General features: G+C 42.3%; 1 protein-coding gene and 1 long non-coding RNA gene across 7 annotated transcripts in view; one reads left to right on the forward strand and one right to left on the reverse strand.

Moving 5' to 3' along the window:
• Positions 1-1626, reverse strand: part of COIL (coilin) — a 24333-nt gene extending 22707 nt beyond the window's left edge. Inside the window, exon 1 of one of the 2 annotated variants that reach the window (XM_063628437.1) lies at positions 1347-1591. In XM_063628437.1, coding sequence (XP_063484507.1) covers positions 1347-1591 — 245 coding nt within the window. Of the gene's footprint in view, positions 1-1346 lie in introns of both variants that reach the window. The other variant, XM_055258820.2, reaches the window with a different exon arrangement.
• On the forward strand, positions 1317-22386 carry LOC129470728 (uncharacterized). Of its 5 annotated transcripts, XR_010117985.1 has the most exons (6): positions 1324-1788; positions 14373-14680; positions 15343-15610; positions 20031-20154; positions 20228-20374; positions 21248-22386. It is a non-coding gene; the product is annotated as an uncharacterized lncRNA (long non-coding RNA). The 5 variants fall into 5 exon arrangements; XR_010117982.1 differs by lacking the exon at positions 15343-15610 and having other exon boundaries at positions 1334-1788; XR_010117983.1 differs by lacking the exons at positions 14373-14680; positions 15343-15610 and having other exon boundaries at positions 1317-1788; positions 20293-20374.
• Positions 22387-26794: the final 4408 nt, after the last annotated feature.

A 26794-nucleotide genomic window follows, 5' to 3' on the forward strand; every position in this document is an offset into this window, starting at 1 on the left:
TACTGTGGCAACTCAACCACATTTCAGCAATTCATACTACAATTGCTCCTGGATACTCACCTCATTATCATTTTTTTAACTTCCAAAAGCATATTTAAGATTATTTTGTGTTTCCCAATTTACAGCCCAAAAGGACTCAAGACACTTATTTGAGAGAACCCCAAAATATCTGGGTGAGACACAGAATGATACACCACCAGAAGTCTCAGGGGACACTGGGCACATGAGAACTAAGGTTGGACAACAGCATGTTATGAAGAAAACGCAACGATTCCCCTTTGTCGGCTTCCTGCACCTGACCCTGAAGGCCGCCATGGGTAAGGCCGGGTCTCCCGCACATCTGCACCATGGGCACGGAACACAGTCGTACAGTGCCTAGCTAAGCGCGGATGTGCTAAATCAAGGCTGAAAGAAAGCCTGGCCCTGCCCTTAGGCATCAGGGTTTTTCCAAGTTTGATTCTCCTGTCATCAGAAGCATCCCGGGAAGGATGCTCGTTACAGTGCAGATTCCAGCCAGGCGCGGAGGCTCACGCCTGTAATCCCAGCACTTTGGGAAGCCAGGAGGATCACTTAATGTCAGGAGTTCAAGACCAGCCTGGCCAACACGGTGAAACCCTGTCTCTACTAAAAATACCAAAAAAAAAAAAAAAAAAAAAAAATTAGCCGGGCATGGTAGCGCCCGCCTGTAAGCCCAGCTACTCAGGAGGATCGATTGAACCCGGGAGGTGGAGGCTGCAGTGAGCTGAGATCGCGCCACTGCACTCCAGCCTGGGTGACAGAATGAGACTCAGTCTCAAAAACAAAAATAATAGGAGCCGGGTGCGGTGGCTCATGCCTGCAATCCCAGCACTTCCAGAGGCCGAGGCAGGCGGATCCAACTGAGGTCAGGAGTTCGAGACCACCTTGACCAATATGGTGAAACCCCATCTCTACTAAAAATACAAAAATTAGCCGGGCGTGGTGGCGGACGCCTGTAGTCCCAGCTACTCGTGAGGCTGAGGCAGGAAAACTGCTTGAACCCGGGAGGTGGAGGTTGCAGTGAACCGAGATCGCGCCACTGTAGTCCAGCCTGGGGGACAAAGCAGGACTCCGTCTCTAAAAAAAAAATTAATAAATAGTAAAAAATAATAAAATGCAGATTCCTGAGCCCCACAGTTGACTACACCAATCAGGATCTCCGGGGTTCGCGAACGTGCATTTTTACAGCCCCACCCCCTCCAACCCTCGTCCCCTTCCCCATCCCCCATCCCCTCCACTACCAGGTCTAGCGGCCTCAGGCCCGGGCATGCGCAGGCGCGTCCCCCGCCTGCCGCCCACCCGGCCGTCGCGCTCCCTGCGCCGCGCACCTGAGGCAGTCGTTGTCTCTCACCAGGCGCGCGCTCTCGGCGGGGGGCAGGAGCCCCCCGTCCAGGTAGAGGCCTAGGAGGGCCCCAGAACTGAAGCCGAAGCGCTGGCGGATGAGACTAATGAGATCTGTGACGACTCGGCATCTGTTCAAGTCGACCAGAAGCCAGAAGGCCGTACAGTGCGGGGTAGCTGGCGGCGGGTAATCAAATTGAAGCCGTAGCCTAACCGTCTCGGAAGCTGCCATCTTGCTCGGTGCTCAACGGAAGCCGAGAGATACCACGGGGCTACCGAGAGGCGTGCTCGGGCGGCTCGCCCCTCCCCGGAGCCTTTGGCGTTTGCCACCTAGTGGTGGAACCTTGCTACTACAGGCTGCGTCCAGGCGAGAACTCGGAGCGAGGTTGATTTCATTCAATTTTGTTCACGGCAGGGCTGAGGAAGGGAGTAAGTGAAATGCCTTTATTACATTTCTACTGGGCGCTATGTAGGGTCTCCTAATTAAGGCAAGTCTCTGGATAAATAACATTTCTCCTCAGCAGTAGTCTTCTAAGATATTTGCTCATCGATGTGAAAGATTTTTATAAAACAATCGTAACACATTTCGCTGACATTTTTCATCATAATGAGTTGAAAAAGATGTAAGTCCTAGTGTGTTCTCAATGTTGAAATTTTGAAATAACACTGTTAATCATTCTTCCAAATGTATCCAGTGGAATATAAATACCTTAGCCTTTTAATACCCACCACCAAACAAAAATGTCCTTGCATTTCTCACCAAATAAATCAGTATTTACATTATTTCTTCTATTTTTTGAACTAGAATTTACATTTCTCCACGTAATATATATTAACTCCTTTAATTTTCATGACAAAAGTTAGGAATTATGAACTGTTATCCTTATTTAGAGGATTTTAAAAAAACAAGGTTGAGTTTAAGAAGTAACTAGAGGCCAGGAGCAGTGGCTGACGCCTGTAATCCCAGCACTTTGAGAGGCCAAGGTGGGCGGATCACTTGAGACCAGAGTTTGAGACCACTCTGGCCAAAATGGTGAAACCCCAACTCTACTAAAAATATAAAGATTAGCCGGGCATGGTGGCATGTGCCTGTAATTCCAGCTACTCGGGAGACTGAGGCAGTAGAATCGCTTGAACCCAAGAGGTGGAGGTTGCAGTGAGTCAAGATCATGGCACTGCACTCCAGCCTGGGCAATAGAGCAAGATTCTGTCTTTAAAAAAAAAAAAAAAGAAGTAACTTCCCCAAGTTCACTAGACTAGTTAAGTTGTAGATACCAGGGAGTCAGTAGATGAATTGAAAACAAAAATTTTTAATTGAAAATAAGGGTTTTTTGGATTTTCCTTTTTTAGAGTCTTGCTCTGTCACCTAGGCTGGAGTGCCGTTGTGCAATCTCTGCCTCCCGGGTTCAAGTGACTTCCCACCTCAGCCTACCTAGCAGCTGGAACCACAGGTGTGAGCCACCATGCCCAGCTAATTTTTGTATTTTTTGTAGAGATAGAGTTTTTCCATGGTGGCCAGGCTGGTCTTGAATTCCTGAATTCAAGCAATCTGCCTGCCTTGGCCTCCCAAAGTGGTGGGATTACAGGTGTGAGCCACCACCTCCGACCAAAAGAAAGTTTATTAGAGAATTAAAGGAATAAAAGAATGGCTACTCCATAGACAGAGCAGCAAGCCCATACATAAGTATACTCAGTCAAGTACACTTATAGTTACTTCTTGACTGTATGCTAAACAAAGGATGGATTATTCATGAGTTTTCTGTATCTCAAGGAAAGGGGCAGGGATTTCCTTCAGAACTGAGGGTTACTCCCCTTTTATACCATACAGGATAACTTTCAGGCATTTCCGGCCGGGCGCAGTGGCTCACCCCTGTAATCCCAGTTTCTCCACATCCTGACTACCATTTGGCATTGTCACTATTTTTTAGTCATTCTGGTAGATGTGCTGTGGTATGTTGTGGTTTTATGTATTTGTTTGTTTGTTTGTTCTGAGGTTGGGTCTCATTCTGCCTCCAATGCTGAAGTGCAGTGGCATGATCACAAGGCTTACTGCATGCAGCCTTCACCTCTGAAGCTCAAATGAACCTCCCACTTCATCCTCCTGAGTGGCTGGGACTGCAGGCATGCACTGCCATGCCCTGCTAAATTTTGTAATCTTTGTAGAGATGGAGTTTTGTCACATTGCCCAGACTGGTCTCAAACTCTTGGGCTCAAGCTATCCTCCCACCTCAGCCTCCCAAAATGTTGGGATTACAGGCATGAGCCACCATGCCCAGCTTCTTGTGGTTTTAATTTGTATTTTCTAATGGTTAATAATGTTGAACATTTTTCCTGTGTTTATGTGCTGCTTCAGTGAAATTCTCTTCAAGTCTTCTACATCTGCTCTTATTAGATTGTTAAATTTTGAGAGTTCTTTATATATTCTCGATAGTAGTACTGAGGCAGGAAAATAGGATCTGGAGGCAGGGAACATAAGGCCAATTCATACTTCAGCTGTGACAGGAAATATCCTCTTCATTTACATAGGGCATACGAGGAGTAAATGACTTTCTAACTTTACCTCATCCTCTCCATTTACATAGGACATACACCAAGAAACCAGTGGAAACCTCTGGAGGCTATTTAAGCCCCCAAAAATTCTGTAACAGAGCCCTTGAGCCCCTATGTTCGGGCCTGCTCCCACCCTGTGGAGCGTACTTTCATTTTCAGTAAATCTCTGCTTTTGTTTGTTGCTTCATTCTTTCCTTGCTTTGTCTGTGCGTTTTGTCCAATTCTCTGTTCAAGCTGCCAAGAACACCCTCCACCGATAACAGTACTTTGTCAGATATGTGGGTTGCGGATATTGTCTTCGACTCTGGAGCTTTTTTTTTTTTTTTTAATCATTCTCTTTATATGGCCCATCACAGACCAAAAGTTCTAAATTTTGATGAAGTCCAGTCGATCAATTTTTTCTTCACTGCTACCTCTGCCTCCCAGGTTCAAGTGATTCTCCTGCCTCAGCCTCCCGAGTAGCTGGGGACTACAGGCACCTGCCACCACACCTGGCTAATTTTTGTATTTTTAATAGAGATAGGGTTTCACCATGTTGGTCAGGCTGGTCTTGAACTCCTGACCTCAGGTGATCTGCCCACCTCGGTCTCCCAAAGATCTGGGATTACAGGCGGGAGCCTCTGTGCCCAGCCTGTCTGTTTTTTGCTCTGTTGTCCAGGCTGGAGGGCAGTGGCAAGATCATAGTTCACTGCAGCCCCTACTTTGTGGGCTCAAGCAATCCTCCCAGCTCAGCCTCCCAAAGCAGTGGAATTAGTCGTGTGAGCCATAGCCTGAGTTGATTTTTGGGTAAGAGTTATATCAGCGTTCATTTTTGTTTGTTTGCTTGCCTCTTGATGTCCAACTGCTCCAGCACTATTTGTTAATAACACTATATGTCCTCCATTTTGAATCTTTTGAATCTTTGTCAGAAATCAGTTGGGCATATTTGTGTACATCTATTTCTGGATTCTCTGTTCTGTTTCATTGATCTATATGTCTATCCCTCCACCAACACCACACAGTCTTTTTTCTTTTTTTTTTCTTTTTTTATTGAGAGGGAGTCTCACTCTGTTGCCCAGGCTGGAGTGCAGTGGCGTGATCTTGGCTAATTGCAACCTCCGCCTCCCAGGTTCAAGCAGTTCTGCCTCAGCCTCCCGAGTAGCTGGGACTATAGGTGCGCACCACCACGCCAGCCTAGTTTTTGCATTTTTAGTAGATACAGGGTTTCCTAGGTGCACACCACCATGCCAGGTTAATTTTTGCATTTTTAGTAGATACAGGGTTTCACCATGTTGGCCAGGCTGGTCTGGAACTCTTGACCCCAAGTGATCCACCCACCTGGCCTCCCAAAGTGCTGGGATTATGGGCTTGAGCCACCGTGCCTGGCCCTTGTTTTCTTTTAGAGACAGATTGCGCCCACACTGCAGAGCAGTGGTGTGATCATAGCTCACTGTAGCCTCAGACTCCTGGGCTCAAGTGACCCTCCCACTTCAGCTTTTCAAGTAGCTAGGACTACCGTGCCCATTAATTTTTAATTTTTTTGTAGAGCTAGTGTCTGGCTATGTCTTCCAGACTGATCTCAAACTCCTGGCAGGTGCCACCATGCCTGGCTAATTTTTTGTATCTTTAGTAGAGATGGGGTTTCACCATGTTTGCCAGGCTGGTCTTGAACTCCTGACCTCAAGTGATCTGCCCACCTTGGCCTCCCAAATTGCTGGGATTACAGGCATGAGCCACTGCGCCAGGTCTCACTCACTTTATTTATGCTTTGCCCTATTTGCTTTAGCTATTCTACTTCCTTTTCCTTTTCTTATAAATTTTAAAATAATCTTGTTTGCGTATATCTCCAAAAAATCTTGCTGCGATATTGGTAGAAATTGTGCTACACCTATTTATTAATTTGGTATGAATTGACATCTTTAGGATGTTGAGTATAAATCCATGAACACGTCATGTCTCTCCATTTATTCAGCTTTCTGATTTCATTCATCAGTGTTGTATGGTTTTAAGCATACAAATCCCATACAGGTGTTGTTAGATTTATAAGTACCTATTTCCTTGTGTGTATGTGCGTAGATTCCTCGGGATTTTTTATTTACATAATATTATATGCAAATGGGGACAGTTTTATTTCTTCCTTTCCAACCTGTATGCCTTTTCTTTATTCTTTGCTTATTGCACTGACTACAAGTGCTAGTACTATGTTGAATATGAGTGATAAAAGTAGTATGAACCCCCAAAATTTGAGACAGGTCTCAGTTAATTTGGAAGGTTTATTTTGCCAAGGTTAAGGAAGCAAGCCCATGACACAGCCTCAGGAAGTCCTGATGACATGTGCCCAAAGTGGTCAGAGCAGGGCTTGGATTTTTTTTTTTTTTTTTTTTTTGAGATGGAGTCTCGCTCTGTCACCCAGGCTGGAGTGCAGTACCATGATCTCAGCTCACTGCAAACTCTGCCTCCGGGTTCAAGCAAGTCTCTGCTTCAGCCTCCCAAGTTGCTGGGATTACAGGTGCCTGCCACCATGCCCAGCTAATTTTTGTACTTTTAGTAGAGACAGGGTTTCACTATCTTGGCAAGGCTGGTCTTGAACTCCTGACCTCGTGATCCACCCGCCCTCAGCCTTCCAAAGTGCTGGGATTACAGGCTTGAGCTACCACATGAGCTACCACACCCAGGCTCACACCTTGGATTTTTTACATTTAGGGAGTCATGAGACATTAATTAATATATGTAAGAAGTACATTGGTTCTGTCTAGAAAGGCACGGACAACTTATAGCAGGGACGGGGCTTCCAGGTCACAGGTAGGTGACAGACAAATGGTTGCATTCTTTTGAGTTTCTGATAAGCCTTTCCAAAGGAAACAAACAAAATATGCATCTATCTCAGTGAACAGAGGGATGACTTTGAATAGAATGGGAGGCAGATTTGCCCTGAGAAGTTCCCAACTTGAATTTTCCTTTTAGCTTAGTGATTTTGGGGGCCCAAGGTATTTTCCTTTCACAGTAGACACTCTTGCCTTATACCCAAGCTTAGGGGGAAAGCATTCAGTCATTTGCCATTAAGTATAATGTTAGCTGTAGGTTTTCACAAATGCTCTTTTTTTGTTTGTTTGTTTGTTGTTAGGGTTGGGTTTTCACTGTGTTGCCCAGGCTGGTCTCAAATTCTTGGGCTCAAGCCATCCTCCTGCCTTGGCCTCCTAAAGTACTAGTGTGGCAGGCCACGTCTCACTAATGCAGGCCTCCATAACAACTGTTTCAGTACTGACTGAGGGGTTACGTTAAATATTAAAAGCCAGTGCCCTTATACAAAGGTTGGGATGTAACAAAAGCCCACCAAGAGTTTTATCCAGGCCTTTCCTGGGCCTTAAAGCATGACAAAATAATGAAGGAAATCTTAACAGACCTATTTAGGACTAAACAAGTTTTATCGTGGATCTGAAGAAGCTCCCTAGGCCTCTACAAACAAGTTTATTGGAGGTCTGAAGGTGTAGCAGGACAAGCCGCAGACAAAACCCCTCAGACACTGAGTTAAAGAAGGAAGAGATTTATTTGGCTGGGAGCTTTGGCAAGACTCACGTCTCCAAATACTGAGCTCCCTGAGTGAGCAATTCCTGTCCCTTTTAAGGGCTTACAACTCTAAGGGGGTCAGCATGAGAGGGTTGTGATCGATTGAGCAAGCAGGGGGTACGTGACTGGGTGCTGCATGCACTGGTAATCAGAACAGAACAGAACAGGACAGGGATTTTCACAATGCTTTTCCATACAATGTCTGGAATCTATAGATAACATAACCGGTTAGGTCGGGGGGTCAATCTTTAACCAGACCCAGGGCGCGGCTCTGGGCTGTCTGCCTGTGGGTTTCATTTCTGCCTTTTAGTTGTAACTTCTTCCTTCTTTGGAGGCAGAAATTGGGCATAAGACAATATGAGGGGCAGTCTCCTCCTTTATTCCTCGCGTTTAAGACTCACCCAATAGTGGGAGTTCTCACTTTTATTTTTACTACCCATGTCTTCTTGCAAGACAGATCGATAGTGATTCATATAGTACACTTGTGCTGAAGCATTTTGGTGAACTAAGGTAGTGATGAAGCTTTTTATCATTTGAAGAAGTACAGGTAGAAAACAAGGGAACAGTAAGCAGGTTCCTATTACTACTATAACTCCTATTATAAGAGTATTAAATCTTCTTGGCTCTGGGAACCATTTTTCAAACATGGCCCCAGGATCAAATCCATACCACATTTGCATGGGCACATGTGCCAGTTTTGTCATATTTCTAACTATGTCTTTAACTATTTGCCCTTGATCATCTATGTGTAGACAGCAATTAGTAAGGTTAAATTTCCCACAGACCCCTCCTTCAGCTGCTAGCAAGTAGTCGAGAGCCAATCTATTTTGATAGCATTTCTCATCTGAGTTTTTTGCTGGGCCAGAATAGTCAAGGCTCTGCCGGTCTTATTAGTGATTTTTTCTAAGACAGCTTGTAACCGTATGATTCAATTGAGCACGTAAATGGGGGTCCGGTATCCCCACAAGCCGTCTTGTGCCAAAGTAGCAGGCCCATAATATTGTATGATTCTCTCAGGGGGCCATTCATTATTTTTCCAAATTTTTATAGCTATACTTTTTTTTTTCATGGGAAGCATAGACAGGGAAGCCCAGGAGTTCGCGTGTCTTTATGGGCAGTAGAAAGAAAGATGGTTTAATAGTGCCAATAACACAACTACCTGCCCACTGGTCGGGTAATCTGGCATAAGCTCTATGCTCACATATCCAGTATAATCCAGTGGGGGCTGTCCAGTCCCGGTGGGACTCCGGGTGGGTCCACACGGTTTGCAACTTTGGGAATTTACTAAATAGATTTTACTTAGTGTGGTTTGAACTCCACTAGGTGGCTGTTTTCGTAGTACTATTATACAGCTTTTGCCCAAGGCAGCTGAGTCTTCCCACAGGAAGCATGAAGTCCTTCCCTACTCTTGCTATACAGTATTGTCTAATGTTTGAGGATTTTAGGGCCCAGAAGTTATCAGGGTGATTCTTTTGAGCCAGGAATTTATCAGGAACTGGGTCTGTAGGTACTAATTCTCAGGCTTCCCATGGCCATTGATCTCCCATTACACTTCCTCCACATACACAACATGAGGTGACATTGAGAGACTGGGCTACATGCTCGGCCAATTGCAAAAACAAATTTATTGTTTTTCCTGTAATTTCTGGTACTGGCACATTTAGTTCATCATGGAAGGTTTGAAATACTGGCTCAGGAGACAGTTTATAAACTTCTCCTCAAACCACGATATTCACTCGAGGATCCAGTCCAGCCCCATCAATTTCTAGGGTTACATGCTCCCCTTTTTTCCAGCGAGGATCAAGGGGGTTGGTTATTACTAGTTCTATGGGTATTACTAGTTCTAAGAGTCCTGTACCTGACCACTGGTACAGGAAGGGCCACTTTTCCCTTTCTGAAGGTGGACAGGATTCTTTTTATTTTTTATCCAAGTAGCCTGAATGACACAAGACCATTATCTATATTTATTTCCACACAGTCCTAATTCATGACACATGTACTTATTTTCTGCCATATAGCCTCTTTCCTAACTAAGAGAACCACATCCTATTTCTAACTCATTACTATTAATGACATCACAGGCATCAAATTTCAAGGTGACTTGTTTGGGCACCCCTTTTTCTTCTGTTTTGGCTGACACTTTACTCGTATCGTTTATAAGCCCCCACCAGTCCTCAGTCCTTAATCTTATTTTAAAAACTGTGGTCATGGGAGGCTCAGATGGGTCATAACACACATCAGGTTGGTCATTTCCTGGGCTACATACCTTGTATAGAATAGCATTATAAAAACAGTTTCTTTTTACAGTCCCGGTACACTTATAATAACCATAAAATAATAGGACTGTAGCAACTTCTTCTCCTACCTCAGTGACTTGATGTATACACTGGGAACAGTCCTCAGTCTGAGAAAGGTCAGTTGAAGTCCTTACTGTACAAGTCCAAATTTTAAGGAAAATGAGTCCTGCGATGAGTTTTCTCATGCCTTGGCCGTGCGTGGACCAGTCAGCTTCCAGGTGTGACTGGAGCAGGGCTTGTCATCTTCTTCAGAGTCACTTTGCAGGGGTCGGCGAAGCTGCTCCCGTCCACATACAGCTCACAGTCTACTGATGTTCAAGGATGGTCTCGGAGGTTGGGCCTGCTAGAATAAACTGAGTCCAATACTTCTACACAGTTTTGTTCAGCTGGGCTCTCTGATACCGGGAGCAAGGTGGCAGGGTTTAGCGTGTTGCAAATTTCAGTGGTTATGCAGGGATTTTCACATAGCAAGCTTTGGTACTTGGTTAATCTAGCATTTGTTAGACAATGATGTATTCACTAAAGTCACCACAGCATGGGGGGCCTTTAAGTTTAGGTTTTGCCCAAGAGTGAGCTTATCTGTCTCTTCTGCCAGCAGGGCTGTTGCTGCTAAGCACAGGCGCCAACCCTTAGAAACTCCATCTAGCTGTTTGGAGAGGTAGGCGGATCTCAGCCAGGGCCCCACAGTCTGGGTCAAAACTCCAACCACCTTTTTTTTTTTTTCCTCTGACACATATAGTGTACAAGGTTTTGTGAGGTCAGGTAGCCCCAGGGCTGGGGCCAACATGAGTTTTTCTTTTAACTCATGAAAAACTCATTGCTGTTGGTTGTAATAGATGTAGTTTATCCAATCTACATTTTTATTAACTGTCACCCACCCAAAATATTGACTCAAATCCTGTAATTATTTGATTTTGGGCTTTCAATTGATCTGGTATTCCCTGTGGGACTCCAATTGCATCTAAATAGACATGAGAGTCGAAAGACCCATAAGGGGCTTCTCTGGCTTTATGATGTCTTATTTTTCCTCCCTGTGGTTGATGAAATGCCAGGGTGAAAGGGATAGCCAGTTGGACTAAAGTACAAGTGCCACTCCAGTTATTCGGCAGAGTGCCCAGTAAAGGTCCACCACAATACCACCACACATTTGCTCGGGGATGAAAAAGGGCTGACTGATTGATAAGCTCTTGAAAATTCTTAAGCTTACTGCATCCCTTCAGGTCTCCAAGGAATGCTAAGTTTCCTCCCTGTCGTGAGAGACATGAAGTGAACTTAGTGTTGGGAGACAGAGGCTGGATGGCCCTCAGGGGCTGACCCACAGGGTGTCAGGCTTTGGGATATAGCAGAGAGAGCTTGGCACGACTTATTACTCCAGGCTGTAGAATCCTGGAAAAGAGCTGCCATGCAGCCCACGCCTGATTGACTGGAGGACCACCTTAGTGGAAAGGGGACAATCTGGGCCTCTGGCCTGCCATGTGCACAAGCATAACAATTGCTTTTGTTTAACGTGTGGACGGAATATTTGATCCATTCCAACCAGGCATTTGCATCTTGGTATCCTGCTTAGTTGCCAAAGTTTGTTTTAAGTCTTTCTATGATCCTCTAGTAAAATGAATGTATGATTTTAGGAAATTACAAAACCCAGTTGGGGCAGTCTATCCTTGCTCTATAGTGGTCCACAGAACGTTGGACCAACTACGGCATAAAAGCTCTACATCGAGGGGCAAGACTCCTGGTTGACACTGGGGTCTTTATCAAAATCTCCCTGGATTAAGTGGTCCCAATTTACTAATGCCCAGTCTGAGGAGAGTCAGGAGGGACAGAGGTACTTTTCTGAAGTAGAGAGCTGTCTTTGACTTGGCAGGTCCCCACAGGGTATAACAAGGCAAGCATCAAATGCAATAGTTTGAGGCGAAATTGACTTGTTTATGTTAATAACTAGATGGTCAGAAATACAGTGAGGAAAGAAGAAAGAGTATTAGAATAGATGAAGGAGTTAAATGTTTCTTAGCTTTAGTTTGGTAGGGTTTTCCCCTGGGACTATGGCCCACGACTCTGCAGGGGGTGGCACTTTCTTGACTCGGGTGTGATGAGTCCATCCCCTTTTCGCTGTACGAACAGCGGTCTTGGAGGTTAACCGCACAAGGTAGGGTCCTTCCTAGGCTGGCTCGAGTTTTCCTTCTTTCCACCCTTTGATGAGAACATGATCTTCAGGCTGGTGCTGGTTTACTGGAAATTCTAGGGGTGGTACATGTGCTAAAAGACTTTTAGTTTTGAGGGAAAGGATAGTGGAAGATAAAACAAGTATATAATTTTTAAGAAATTGACCTTTTGTTTTCAATGTGGGGACATCAGCAGTGGACTTTATAGTCCTTGGTGCCTTCTTATTGAGAAACTTCATTTAGCACCTATTTTTATTAGTTTTTAGACCAAAGAAAGCCAAACACCTTTTTATATTTGACAATGCTTCCATAAAACTTTGTAGACATATTTATTTAATTTTTAATGTCTGATCATAAGGTAAGATTTTTATAGACTTTTTTAACCTTTTATAATTTTTGTTAAAGAGCAGGTTAGTGCTTTAAGAAAAACCCATTGTGTTTTTATTTTAATGTTCAGTTCACAGAAAAACTGGATGATACACCTTTAACTTTAGCCAGTGTGTTTACACATAGAATTTTCTTTATAATTAACATTTCAAAACTTGCTTAAACCTTCAAAACAATTTTTTTAACCTTTTAATGTAGGTAAAAATCCACATTCTTATGCCTCTTTATAGTCGTTTTACCAAAGGTAGATTTTACTTTTCTTATATACGTTGCATATAAACTTTCTTCAATAGTTTTACATTCAGGAGGCCTAATTACTTTTAAATTATACCTTTCTTGGATAAATTTATTTTTCTAACACTATTTTTTATGACTTTAACAGACAATTCTTCGACATGCCTCAACTGTCTGACTCATTGCAAACCTCCCTTTCTTTAAACAACTAGTTAATTTATTTCAGGATGAGAATTTTCAATATAACATTCCTTTTTATATAAATTCTGCCCCCCCTTTTTTCCTTTTTTTTTTCGAGGATGATAACCATTCTTTTCCAAAGCAAACTGCTTTTGTGTCTGAGGACTAGACTGTCTAAGGCCACAAGATTAGAAGTTACTATAGTACATGTTACACTGTTAACTTTCAGCAAACTTTATTTTTGTTGAAAACTTTGTAAGTTTGGGATTTCAATTATCCTTTGCTATTCACCTTGTTTAGTCCAAATTAACTTAGAATTGGTATAGATGGCTTGTTTTTTATCTTTAATTACCTGGGAGGAACCATCTATCGTCCAGTCCTGACGGGAGTTCCTCCTAGGTTTGGCTGACCCTTTGTATGGTAATTAAGATTTAGATCCCCTGTTAGGAAACCTGCTGGGTTAAGGGAATTTTCAGTGGTTAATGTTAAATCATCTTTTTTTTCCCCCCCTTAGGATACTTCTGAACTGGTGAGGTGTGCTCACAATGAGGTTTCCTCTAAAAGTTATTTTTTAAATTTCTTCCGTTAGCAAAGCAGTTGCCGCTACAGATTGAATGCATTTGGGCCATCCGTGGGTTACTGGGTTAAGGATTTTTGATAGGAAGGCCTCAGTGCTTTCGGGATACACCCTTGTTTACACTGACAACAAAGTGATATTGGAGTGTTATAGGGTTACAGAGAATACCTTTAATTATCAATTATAGGTTTTAAATTTACCTTGGCTTTTAACAGAATAGGGTACACTTTTTTTTCTTAACTACTTGTATATCTCTCTTTCTTTCTCTCTTTGATTTTCTATCTCTTTTTCCCTTTGACTTTCCTTTTGCCTCTCTTTCTCTCTCTCTCTGCCTCTCCCTCTCTCTTTCCTTGAATCCCTCTTTGTCTCTCTGTCTCTTCCTCTTTCTCTCTCTGCTGGTCTTTCCTTGCCTGTGCCAGCCACTTATGCTGCTGTTCTCTCAACCACTGTGGGGGGCATCTAAAACCAGTTGTAACCAACTGTCTATGTACTGGAACTGGTCTGGGTGCCCTGGCTTACAGGTTACCTTGTGCCATACCTTTGAAACAAGGGACCTGTCCAGGATTCCTTCTGAGGGCAAACTCACTTCTAATGCTGGCCAGTCTATTTCGCATAAAGTTCTAAGTTTTCCTGGTGTCATAGTAATACCATAATCTCCCTTAAATCCTTTCTTGAAATTGTTCAGCATAGTTCCTAGTGGGGTGGGCTTACTTTGTGCCTGGCCCATGCTTCTTTGAGACAAAACACCACGCTCACATCACACGCACACCACAAAACAAAGAATGGGTAAAAAGGGCACACGCACACTTTTACAGTTTACACCAAACCAGAATCAAAACCAAATCAGAGTATCCAGAAATCCAAGCCAGGTCAAAACCAAAACCAAAGTATCAAGCAATCCAAGTCAAGTCAAAAACAAAAACCAAAGTGCTGGTACGGGCACACCATGGGTGATCAGGCCTCGCTTCCACTCAAATGGAGTGGGCAAGTTCCAAAGACCAGACTTACCAAGTTTCAGATGTCCAGACTCCAAGTGCCAGTTCCTTCCTAGTGTTCAGCCACTGCGTTGATCCCCCACAGGGGCCTGCCATGCGCTGCTCTGACGAGGCGTTCCACTGGGGCAATTGCCTACGAGGGACCGCTCTCAGGATCCACGTCACTCAAGCTGGCTGGAGTCCCCCACAAGGATGCTCCACAGGGCAGGCCTAAGCCACCTAAGGGACTGCCTCGACTGTCGGTTAATCACCTCGCTTCCCGGTCAAGGAACCAAGAAATGTAGCAGAACAAGCCACACACAAAACCCCTCAGACACCGAGTTAAAGAAGGAAGGGCTTTATTCAGCCGGGACCTTCGACAAGACCCATGTCTCCAAAAACCAAGTACCCTAAGTGAGCAATTCCTGTCCCTTTTAAGGGCTTACAACTCTACAGGGGGTCCGCATGAGAGGGTCGTGATCGATTGAGTGAGCAGGAGGTAAATGACTGGGGGCTGCATGCACCAGTAATCAGAATGGAACAGAACAGGACAGGGATTTTTCACAATGCTTTTCCATACAATGTCTGGACTCTATAGATAACATAACCGGTTAGGTTGGGGGGTCAATCTTTAACCAGACCCAGGGTGCGGCTCTGGGCTCTCTGCCTGTGGATTTCCTTTGTGCCTTTTAGTTTTTGCTTTTTCTTTCTTTGGAGGCAGAAATTGGGCATAAGACAGCATGAGGAGTGGTCTCCTCCCTTAAAGGAACTCCCCAAACCTCCATGATTTAGCAGAAGATAAAGAGAAGGGTAATCACCCCAGCACCTAGACCCATTTAGATTGAGTAAATTTACTGAGGTTCCAGAGGAAGGTCTTCAGGACTCAGACCTTAATTATAGATTAAAAGTAGTTAATCACTTATGCGTTTAGATGAATGCACACTTAACATGTAGACATATAGCTTAGAAAGTATATAAGCTCTGGAAAACTTTGTAATTTGGAGTTGGTCTGGTGATAATTTCCAGGCCTTCTCCCTGTAATCGGTTGCAGAAATAAAACCTTTCATTCTCCCCAGTTCATCTGGATCTCGTTGTTGGGCCATGAGAAACAGCAGCCCGACCCTCACTCTGGTCTGGGAACAAAATTTGGCAAGCCAGCCAGAGAGACTGGGATGGTGCTGTGTTCAGCGGCTAGCAGCTTGCAACGAGACAATCTTCAGGAGGATCCCAGCAGCTGCCGATGAGATTTCCCAAGGACACTCTTGAAGGCTGTTTCATGCACAAAATTGCACATCTCTTTCACTACTGGGGAAGAATGGAGATCAGGAGGGATGCACTCAAAGGGTGACTTAATCGCAAGCCTATTGTTTTCCTGTCTCAACTTGTTAAGCCATTTGTCTGGTACTGCCAAGGGAATTAACAGGGCTCATGCATACACCTGCTTTGAATTTTGGTTGACCAGCTTTTGAGTTGGTTTTGAGTCTGTTTTGCCTGAGTGCACTCCCCATTGTGTTGCCCAAAATTTGTCTCCACTTATTTGTGTATCCGTCTTATTCCCTTTGATATCATATAAACATGAAAATGGGAGGTATTGGGTCCATTGCTGCTGAGAGGCCTCTGGGAAGGAAACATTTTTTTTATGAGCTCAATGGCTAAAAGTCAGCTTAATTAAAAGCTAGCATTCAAGATGTGTATATGTATATGTGCATATTGTATTTAAAAGGCCTTCATGGGCTGGGCATGGCAGTTCATGCCTGTAATTCCAGCACTTTGGGAGGTCGAGGCGGGCAAATTATGAGGTCAGGAGTTTGAGAGCAGCCTGGCCAACATGGTGAAACCCCATCTCTACTAAAAATACAAAAAAATTAACTGGGCGTAGTGGCAGGTGCCTGTAATCCCAGCTACTCAGGAGGCTGAGGCAGGAGAATCGCTTTAACCCGGGAGGCAGAGGTTGCAGTGAGCCGAGATCATGCCACTGCACTCCAGCCTAGGTAACAGTGTGAGACTTTGTCTCAAAAAATAAATAAATAAAAATAAAAGGTCTTCATGTTTTTGTTTTTATGTTTGTTTATTTCTCTTCTAGGACCTTGTCTTTTTGAGCAAAGGTTTTTCTTCTCAGTTGACTAAATTCTGTTTTCTTCATTAATAGCTATTGCAACAGAAGCTCTTCTAGGTCTTTTTTTTTTTTTTTTTGGTGGAGAGTCTCGCTCTGTCGCCCAGGCTGGAGTGCAGTGGTGCGATCTCAGCTCACTGCAAGCTCCTCCTCCTGGGTTCACACCACTCTCCTGCTTCAGCCTCCCAAGCAGCTGGGACTATAGGCACCCGCCACATTTTTTGTACTTTTTAGTAGAGACACGGTTTCACCGTGTTGGCCAGGATGGTCTTGATCTCCTGACCTCGTGATTTGCCCGCTTTGGCCTTCCGAAGTGCTGGGATTATAAGCATGAGCCACCGCGCCCGGCCTACTCTTGTCTAAAAATATAATTTAGACACTTTGTTTGAAAAAATATTTTTTAAGTGCACAGTAAAAGCTGGTCACATGGTCTAGCCTCATAATAAGTCTCCCTTTTGAAAACCCAAGATTACGTATGGGCTCTGTCCAGAACTCAAAGATCCGGTTAAAAGAGGAAAAAGGAGGTCTTATGAATCTCTAAAATGTGCTTCTGTTGGCATGCCTAATGCATGTATATATTTGTGTCTTGTGTACACCATGTTTCGCTACTGAAAATATATAAAGGAGTTCTAATTAATTGGCTCAAAGAAAAATAAAAGCACTTAAATGCTTTAACAGAACAAAGGAAAGACTAGTCAAATGCTTTTTCAAGTTTATGTGACTTAAGTAACATCTTTAATAAATAGGCTAACTTTAAAAATTATTGGTAAAGTAATATTAGAAATGTCTTAGGAGTTGCCAGTGTACATTTTTGTTTGCATTTATTGATCAAGCAATTTCATACTTATCTCTGCTAAATACTAGAAGGTGTCAAAATTTGGCGTAGAGGCTACAAAAGTATGACTCAGCCCAATACAGAATGATCTTTGCTTGTGTAATTTTTAATAAATGAAACATTAATATTGATTTAATGAAGAAGCCAGATCTTGAATTATTTAGTTAAATACCCAAACTTCTAATCTTGTGTTAGGCAGTCTAGTCCACAGACATAAAGAAAGTTTGTTCTGCAAAAGGACTGTTATCATCTTTGTTTCAAAGTTAAACTATAAACTATAAACTAAGCTAATGAACAAGAATAGCTTGGAGGTTAGAAGCAAGATGGAGTCAGGTCACATCATTTTCACTGTCTCAGTTATAATTTTTTTTATTATACTTTAAGTTTTAGGGTACATGTGCACAGCGTGCAGGTTAGTTACATATGTATAAATGTGCCATGTTGGTGCTCAGTTGTGATTTTGCAATGGCAGTTTCATAACTTTAAATGAAGACTATCACAGTTTTCATGAATAATCTAGGTAAATGATTAAAATAAATAATTAGATAAATGTAATGAGATAAATACTCATAAACAAACTTGTCATAATTTAGAATCTAAAGTTATATTAAACAACAGAGGTTTTATTATTTGGGTATTTTCCAATAAAAATGTATTGTAGGAGCTACTCGGGAGGCTGAGGCAGGAGAATGGTGCGAACCCGGGAGGCGGAGCTTGTAGTGAGTGGAGATCACGCCACTGCACTCCAGCTTGGGCAACAGAGTGAGACTCCATCTCAAAAAAAATAAAAATAAAAAAAATATGGTAGGAAAACATTCTAAAAATTGTGTCCTTTGTAAAGGGTAACTAATTTTTGTCTAATTCAAAACTTATTTAAAGGTTATATATAAAACAAGCTATTAAAGAAAAGAGAATTTATATAAGAAAGGATCTTGTATGGTAAATTCTTGCCCTAAAGTAAAATAACTGGTTGTTTAAAGAAAGGGCTACTTAGGACAAGTCAGAAAGTTGAGGCATGTCGTAGATTGCCTGTGTAAGTCATGAAAGAATTTATGAAAGGGAATTTACACAAGAAATGTTGTACAATTTAAAGGTGATTAGGCCTCCTAAATTTACTTTATTTAAAAAATTGCCTCTATGACTCTTAGCTGTAAAACTTGCCTGCTATACAGCTAGGTAAGGCCTAGGACACATGGAGTTAGATGCTGGAATAAATCAGACTTAACCTGCACTTCTGTCTAGGTTCTAGGCTCCACACTTAGTAGATAATTAAAATCTCAAACTGAGCAAGGTTTTCACGAAAGTAAAGTTTGCCAAGAGTTAAAAGTGTAACATGTATTTAAGACTGTTAAAGAAACAGTTTACATGCAAGCAGTGTAAGGAAAGTAAAATATACTTTTGGTGAAAAGATTATAACCAGGCCTGAGAATGTGGATTTTTACTTAAATTTAAAGGTTAAAGGATTGTTTTAAATTGAACGAAATACAGATGAAGGTTTAAGCAAGTTGTGGAAGGTTGATTGTAAAGGAAATTCTTTGTGTAAACATATTGGCTAAAGTTAAAGGTGTATCATCCAGTGTTTTTGTCAATTGAGCATTAAAATAAAAGCACACTGGGTTTCTCTTAGAGCACTAACCTGCTCTTTAACAAAAATTGTAAAGGGCTTTTTTTTTTTTTTTTTTTGAGACGTAGTCTCACTCTGTTGCCCAGGCTGGAGTGCAGTGGTGCGATCTTGGCTCACTGCAAGCTCCACCTCCTGGGTTCACGCCATTCTCCTGCCTCAGCCTCCCAAGTAGCTGGGACTACAGGTGCCCGCCACCATGCCCAGCTAATTTTTTGTATTTTTAGTAAAGGGTTATAAAAGGTCTATAAAAATATTACCTTATGGTCAAACATTAAAATTGGGGTAAATACGTCTATAAGGTTTTACTAAGAGTTGGGTTTAACATTAATAGTACACTAATGTAAAGGTGTAATTGGCTTATTTGGTATAAAGATTATGCAGGAAGAATTGTCAACTATGAAATGGTGTTTGACTTTCTTTGGGCTATATTTGTACAAATATGTTATTGGTATGTGTTCCAAATTTATGGGAGACTCATAATTCTAATATATCTTAGTGTACATTATCAATAATAATTATAATTGTTGTGTTAAGTTATTGTGTACCACAGAGGTAGCAGATTTCCTTGTCAATTGTATCTTTAACTATGGCTACCCTAAAACTTTTTGTTATCCATAAACAATTGTTCTCCCCTTTTGGTCCTCTTTAGAAGGTGGTTTTATAATCAGCTATAAAGCTCTAACAGGTGCTCTTGAATGCAGGTTTCTGATAACTTTGGAGATTGTGACATCAGAACTGAGGAAAAATGTTCAAGACTTTTTTTTTTTCTTGAGACAGAGTCTTGCTCTGTCGCCCAGGCTGGAGTACAGTGGTGTGATCTCAGCTCACTGCAACCTCCACCTCCAGGTTCAAGCAATTCTCCTGTATCAGCCTCCCGAGTAGCTGGGACTACAGGCATGTGCCACCATGACTGGCTATTTTTTTGTATTTTTAGTTGGGATGGGGTTTCACCATGGTAGCCAGGCTGGTCTCAAACTCCTGACCTCAGGCAATCTGCCCACCTCGGCCTCCCAAAGTGCTGGGATTACAGGCATGAGCCACCGCACCAGGCCTCAGGACTCTTGAAGAGCTAAACTGCTCATTAATATCAAGCAGGACAGGAATTAACTGCATTAACTGAACTAATAGGAGACTGAAGTGATCTTTTGACTTTTTGCTTAAAATATTGCTAATTCTTTGTTTTGTTTTTCAGAGTCAAGGAAACTTTTCTTTTGAGCTATTGACAGCTTTTAACAATTTAGTATACTCCCATGAACAGAATTTGGAGCATATTTGTTTCTCTCTAGCTGATTTTCTCCAGAATTTGAAAACTATTTGTAAGTATTCTTAATCTATGGCAATATAGTTATTTGGATAAGTGCAATAAGAATCTGTTTTCTTTTGTAACAGGACACAATTGGAAAAACTGGTCATTTTACCACAGCTTTGACTGGAATGGTATGCTTTCCTTTAAGAAATCAAACCTGACTTATGGAGCCAATGGAACCCCAAGTTGTCTTAGAACCTGAAGAGGAGAGAAATTCACTCAACACATAGGTATTTGATGGTACAAATCCATGACTGGGCTTGGCTTTAAAGTCTTATCTGAGATTCCTGCTGTGGAACAAAGTTCCATCAAAGCCAGTTTAAAAGGTCTATGTGAAAAATAATTATTCTTGCTGCAGTTTGTGCAAATAATCTGGCCGGCCGGGCATAGTGGCTCATGCCAGTAATCTCAGCACTTTGGGAGGCCGAGGTGGGCAGATCACGAGGTTAGGAGATCAAGACCATCCTGCCCAACATGGTGAAACCCCATCTATACTAAAAATACAAAAATTAGCTGGGTGTGGTGGTACGTGCCTGTAATCCCAGCTACTCGGGAGGCTGAGTCACGAGAATTGCTTGAACCTGGGAGGTGGAGGTTGCAGTGAGCCGAGATTGCGCCACTGCACTATGGCGTGGTGTCAGACTGAGACTCTGTCTGAAACAAACAAACAAATATTCTGGCCAAGTGTAATAAAGCAAATTGGTCCTATCATGATTTGTCTCTAGTAAAAATGGGAAACTGGAGACAGAAAAGTTATGTTTCAAAAACTATAGTACACTTACTGTTAAATTCTAGTCTTGCCTGATGTTTTTCGGTTTTTATTACTTTCTACAGTATGGATTAAATTCTAATTTTTCTGGCTACAGGTCTCCAAAATAATGTTTTCAATTTTTTCCTCTTTCGTTTCCTTTTCCCCCATTCTTTCAATTGGAAATCACTGAAACTTAAGCTGTGCTTACTTAAAGCCCTGTGAACTGAAGACTAAACAACTTAAATTTCAGAAGAAAACAGCAGCAACCTATTTATATGTTGCTGTTACATACTATTATGCTGTTGCAAAGTATTTACTTGTGTTGCTGTTGCATACTATTATGTTTCAACAGGTGCTGCCTCTAAGCCCCAAAACAGAGAGTGCTACCAAGAACTAATCGACCTCTTCCACTCCAGTGCTGCATTCGGTGCCCCATAATGACGACCCTCTCTCAGCAGGAAGTAGCCAGAAAGGTTATGATGCCCCATCTCCCTACAATTCTCGTGACAAATAAATATACAAGCATGATAGATATGTGCAAATTGACAGTGGAGATTGTGGCAGGTGGATCTCACTAAAGCAGGCCTCTGTAACAACTGTTTCAGTATTGACTGAGTTGTTAAGTTAAATATTAAAAGCCAGTGGCCTTTATACAAAGGCTGGGATGGAACAAAAGCCCACCAAGAGTTTTGCATAGGCCTTTCCTGGGCCTTAAAGCATGACAAAATAATGAAGGAATTCTTAACAGGACCCATTTAGGATTAAACAAGTTTTATCGTGAGTCTGAAGAAGCTTTCCAGGCCTCCACAACAAGTTTATTGGAGGTCTGAAGGAACTCCCTAAACCTCCATGATTTAGCAGGAGACAAGATAGGGGTAACCACCCCAGCACCTGGACGCATTTAGATTAAGTAAATTTACTGATGCTCCAGAGGAATGTCTTCAGGACTCAGACCTTAATTATAGATTAAAAGTAGTTAATCACTTATGCCTTTAGAAGAATGCACTCTTACACGTAGACATACAGCTTAGAAGGTATATAAGCTCTGGAAAATGTTGTAATTTGGAGTTGGTCTGGCAATAACTTCCAGACCTTCCCCCTGTAACTGGTTACAGAAATAAAAACTCTCTCCCCACTTCATCTGCATCTCATTATTGGGGCACAAGAAATAGCAGCCCAACCTTCAGTTTTGTCCGGGAACACTAGAATTATCAGCGTGAGCCACAGTAGCTTGCCTATAAATGCGCTTTATCAAGTTGAGGAAGATCCCCTCAATTCCCATTTTCTGAATTTTTTAAATAATAAATTTAAAAATTATGTGTTAAACTTGTGATGTTAAATTTTGTCAAGTATTTTTTCTGCATTGATTTATATGATTATATGATTTTTCTTCCTTTTCCTTTTAATGTGGTTTATCATTTTGATTGTTTTTCAAATATTGAACCATCTATGTTTCCTTATAATAAATTATATTTGGTTATGGTGAATTAATTCATTTTATGAAATGCTGAATTCTATTTGCTAATATTTTATTAAGAATGTTTGCACCTACATCAAGTAGAGTTTTATGGATGGAAATTAAAAGAAAAGAATTTTGGGGCTGAACATGGTAGCCCCTGCTGTAACTGCCCAACAGGTTCACCTTGCCCACTGCCTGGAAAGAACCAATTTATCAAGACAGGGGAATTGCAATACAGAAAGAGTAATTCATGCAGAGCTGGCTGCGCAGGAGACAGGAGTTTTATTATTACTCAAATCAGCCTCCCTGTGCATTCAAGGATCAGAGTTTTTAAGGATAATTTGGTTGGTGGAGTGCCAGTGAGTCAGGAGTGCTGATTGGTCAGGTTGAAGATGAACTCATAGGGAATCTAAGCTGTCCTCTTGTGAGTCAGTTCCTGGGTGGGGGCCACCAGAACAGATGAGCCAGTTTATCGATCTGGGTGATGCCAGCTGATCCATCCAGCTCAGGGTCTGCTGAATATCTCAAGCACTGATCTTAGGTTTAACTATAGTGATGTTATCCCCAGGAGCAATTTGGGAAGGCTCAGAATCTTGCAGCCTCCAGCCGCATTACTTCTAATCCATAATTCTAATCTTGTGGCTAATTTGTTAGTCCTGCAAAGGCAGTCTAGTCTCCAGGCAAGAAGGGGGTTTGTTTTGGGAAAGGGCTGTTAGTTAGCATTATTAACTAGTTCCCTCAACCATAAACATCTTGTAACCAAGAGTGCCCAACTCCCTGGGAATATAACCCAGCAGATTTGGCTTTTTCTGGCCTTTATTCAAGATGGAGTCACTCTGGTTAGCTTGCCTGACACAAGTGCACAGAGACTGATATGCTCAAAGGGAAGATGATGTGAAGACACATGAGAAGATAGTCACATAATGCCAAGGTTTACCACAAGCATCTGCACAAAGAATTCGATGGATGTGTCTTTAGGAGCTCCCAACCAATTTCCATTAGCCTCCCAAACCCTTCTCAGAATAAATATATAATTTTAAAAACAGTTTTGAGGTTCAGTACCCAGTATCTTTCTTCCAGTCCTATTGCCTCCTTTGTAGCCGTATTTTATATACATATAATTTTTTTTTTTTTTTTGAGATGGAGTCTCACTCTGTCGCCCAGGCTGGAGTGCACTGGCATGATCTCGGCTCAGTGCAACCTCTGCCTCTTGGGTTTAAGCAATTCTCCTGCCTCAGCCTCCCAAGTAGCTGGGATTACAAGCACACGCCACCATACCCGGCTAATTTGCTTTCAGCATGTTGCCCAGGCTGGTCTGGAACTCCTGAGCTGAGGCAATCTGCCCTCCTTGGCCTCCCAAAGTGCTGGGATTACAGGCATGAGTCACTGCGCCTGGCGCAGTCCTATTATAGTTTTTAGCTGCCCCAAGAGGACAGGTTTACATTGTAGAAATGCAATCCACTTCAAATTGAACCACAAGCATAACTTTTAAAAAATGTTCTGTAGCTGACAGCCTTCGCATAAATTCTATCAGTGAGAACGTTATGTCAGTGGGAGAGATCTGATCTCACCAACCCGCATCTTGCCTTTAGCCTTCAAGCTGCCTTTAATTATTCCTGGACTTCTGGGCCAAGCTAACTTTGGGAGGCATTTAGTTTATAGGTTAAATTACAATAGCCCTTCCCCAAACTTCACGCTAAATGACCACCAGGCTAAGAAAATAGAGGAGGCTTAATTCTGCTAAGGATTGCCAGCCATTATTCCTGAGGTCACAAAATATGCAACTTCTCCAATTACTCCTGCAGACACCATCACTATTTTAGAACCTAAGATTGGCCTTTTGAGATGTCTTTTCAGGTTTTTTTGCATGTCTGACACCTGGCTCCACCTGGACCTACCAACTGCTCCTGCGGCCCCACCTGGAAGCAAATCAGTGCAAGAAGACAGCTTCAACTCCCTGTGATTTCATCTCCAACTCAACCAATCAGCAGCAAGCACCCATTGCCTAGCCACCCCTGCTCCTACCCCTAAACTATCTTTGAAACTACTCCTCAGAGACTGATTTGAGTAATTATAAAACTCCAGTCTTCCTTTCAGCCAGCTCTGTATGAATTAAACTGTTTCCCCATTGCAATTCCCCTGCCTTCATAAATTGGCTGGCTCTATCTGGGCAGCAGGCAAAAAGAACCCATTGGGGGATTGCATAGCCACTCCTCATCGGAGAAATTTCTACTGGCTCTTCTTCCAGCCTCAACTCTCTTTGGCTAATCTTTCTCTCTCTATAGCCTTCAGTTCTTTTCATCTTTCTCTCTTCTTTCCTCTCCTAGGAGCAAAACAAAATTTCTCCTGGGCCGCACAGTTTGGCAATTATCTTTTGTTGCCTTGGCTGCAGCTACTATGCCATCAGCTCCCAACTCCTAACTTCAATGAACCAAGGAGGTATTTTTCTTAAACAAAGACCCCTCCAACCCTGAAGATTGGAATTTCGCCACTGCCTATAAGGAGAACAAGCTTTAATCTGGTTTCTACATGTGGTTTTTGTTTATTTTGTTCCTGTGATTATAAACTGTAATGTAAAAAGAAAATGTTACTGTAATACTTGCTTTATCATGTATTTATCCACGTATCCAACCTTCTTTCTATCCTATCCATCAATCCATCTTATATTCTGGATACTTTTTTTTTTTTTTAAAGAGACATGGCCTCACTATATAGTCCAGGCTGGTCTCACACTTCTAGGCTCAATCAATCAATCATCCCACCTTGGTCTCCCAAAGAGCTGGATTACAGGCATGGATCACTGCGCCAGCATCTGGATACATTTCAAAGAAAATTGTATACACTGGTACACCTCCCCCTAAACACTTTAATATGAATATCATTAACTAGAAGTGACATTTTATTTATATTTTTTCCTTTTGAAGTCATATTAGCATATTATAAAATGCACAATTTTTTTGTGTGTGTGTGAGATGGGGTCTTACTCTGTCACCCAGGCTGGAGTGCAGTGGCACCATCTCGGCTCACTACAACCTCCACCTCCTGGATTCAAGCGATTCTCATGCCTCAGCCTCCCGAGTAGTTAAGACCACAGGCGAGTGCCACCACGCCTGGCTAATTTTTGTATTTTTGTAGAAACAGGGTTTCGCTATGTTGGCCAGGCTGGTCTCAAACCCCCGATCTCAAGTAATCTGCCCACCTCGGCCTCCCAAACTGCTGGGATTACAGGTGTGAGCCACCTTGTGCCCGGGCTGTAGTGTTATTTTTGTGGCAAAAAAATTGAAACTCTAGAATTCTGACTGCAGTGGAGGGGTAAGTGTATTTTAAGCCCTAGTGATACAGACCAACTTGGAAGCTTCAGACAGGAAAAGTTTGCTACATATTTACTTATTTTTAACTAAGCATGTACTTTTATGTATCTCCCAAATGGCATGGAACACCTGCTCACTGCAGCCTGGAACTCCTGGGCTCAAGTGATCCTCCCACCTCAGCCTTCTGAGTAGCTCGGACAGCAGGCACATGTCACCACATCAGCTAATTTTTGTTATTTTTTGTAGAGAGGGGGTCTCAATATGTTGCCCAGGCATTATGGATTTTATGCATTCGGGACCATCCATACGTAAAGCATGACAGAACCCGGCGGCATATTTTTCTCTGCCACAGCTTTCAGCGCAGGGGAACCTCACAGGCAGGGCGGGGTCAAGGCTCTGTCCAGACAATGGTTGCAGAGTAAAAAGCACTTCTATTTATGGGGGTCAAGAGTGAGGGAAGGGAGAAAGGAGCAGGGAAAGAGAAGTGGCCACATGTACTTTGTTTTGTTTTTTGCTTTTTGTTATATGTACTTTTGAAACAGTATTTGGAAGTAGCCTCTCCTACAGCCCCTGCTGTAGCTTGTTTCCTAACTGTGAGGTGTTATTCAGTTCCCTCCAACATAAAAATGACCTTCAGATAGACACACACACACACACACACACACACACACACACACAAAGGAAAACATCTCTGTCATCCACTTTTTCTTCCTTTCCCGTCCCCAGACCCTCGATTCTCTCTTTAAAATGACTGTTGGAAAGATAATGTAACACAGAGTAATACTAATGACAAATTATCAAAAAAGAAAAAAAAACAAAATAAAAATCTTTATTAGTGTTTTAAAAATGACGTAAAAGACTATGGGAAAAAAATGCCAACAATAGTTAATGTATAACTTTTTTGTTCATATTTCCAAAACGTTTATAACATACATAATTTTAAAAGAAAAATAAGTTAAAAAAATACAAATCTGAAAATGAAACCCCGCTGTTTGCAACGACCAGCTGGCTTAATCTGACTTTTCGCAGAGGTAGCAGTGTTGGAAAACGTCAGTTCTTTTGCTGAGGGAAGGAAGAGATGGAAGGAGTAGAAAGGGCGGTGGTTATTCCCTTTAGTATTTCGATCCGG

Source organism: Symphalangus syndactylus, chromosome 20 (assembly GCF_028878055.3).
Source record: "Symphalangus syndactylus isolate Jambi chromosome 20, NHGRI_mSymSyn1-v2.1_pri, whole genome shotgun sequence".
Lineage (NCBI taxonomy): Eukaryota > Metazoa > Chordata > Mammalia > Primates > Hylobatidae > Symphalangus > Symphalangus syndactylus.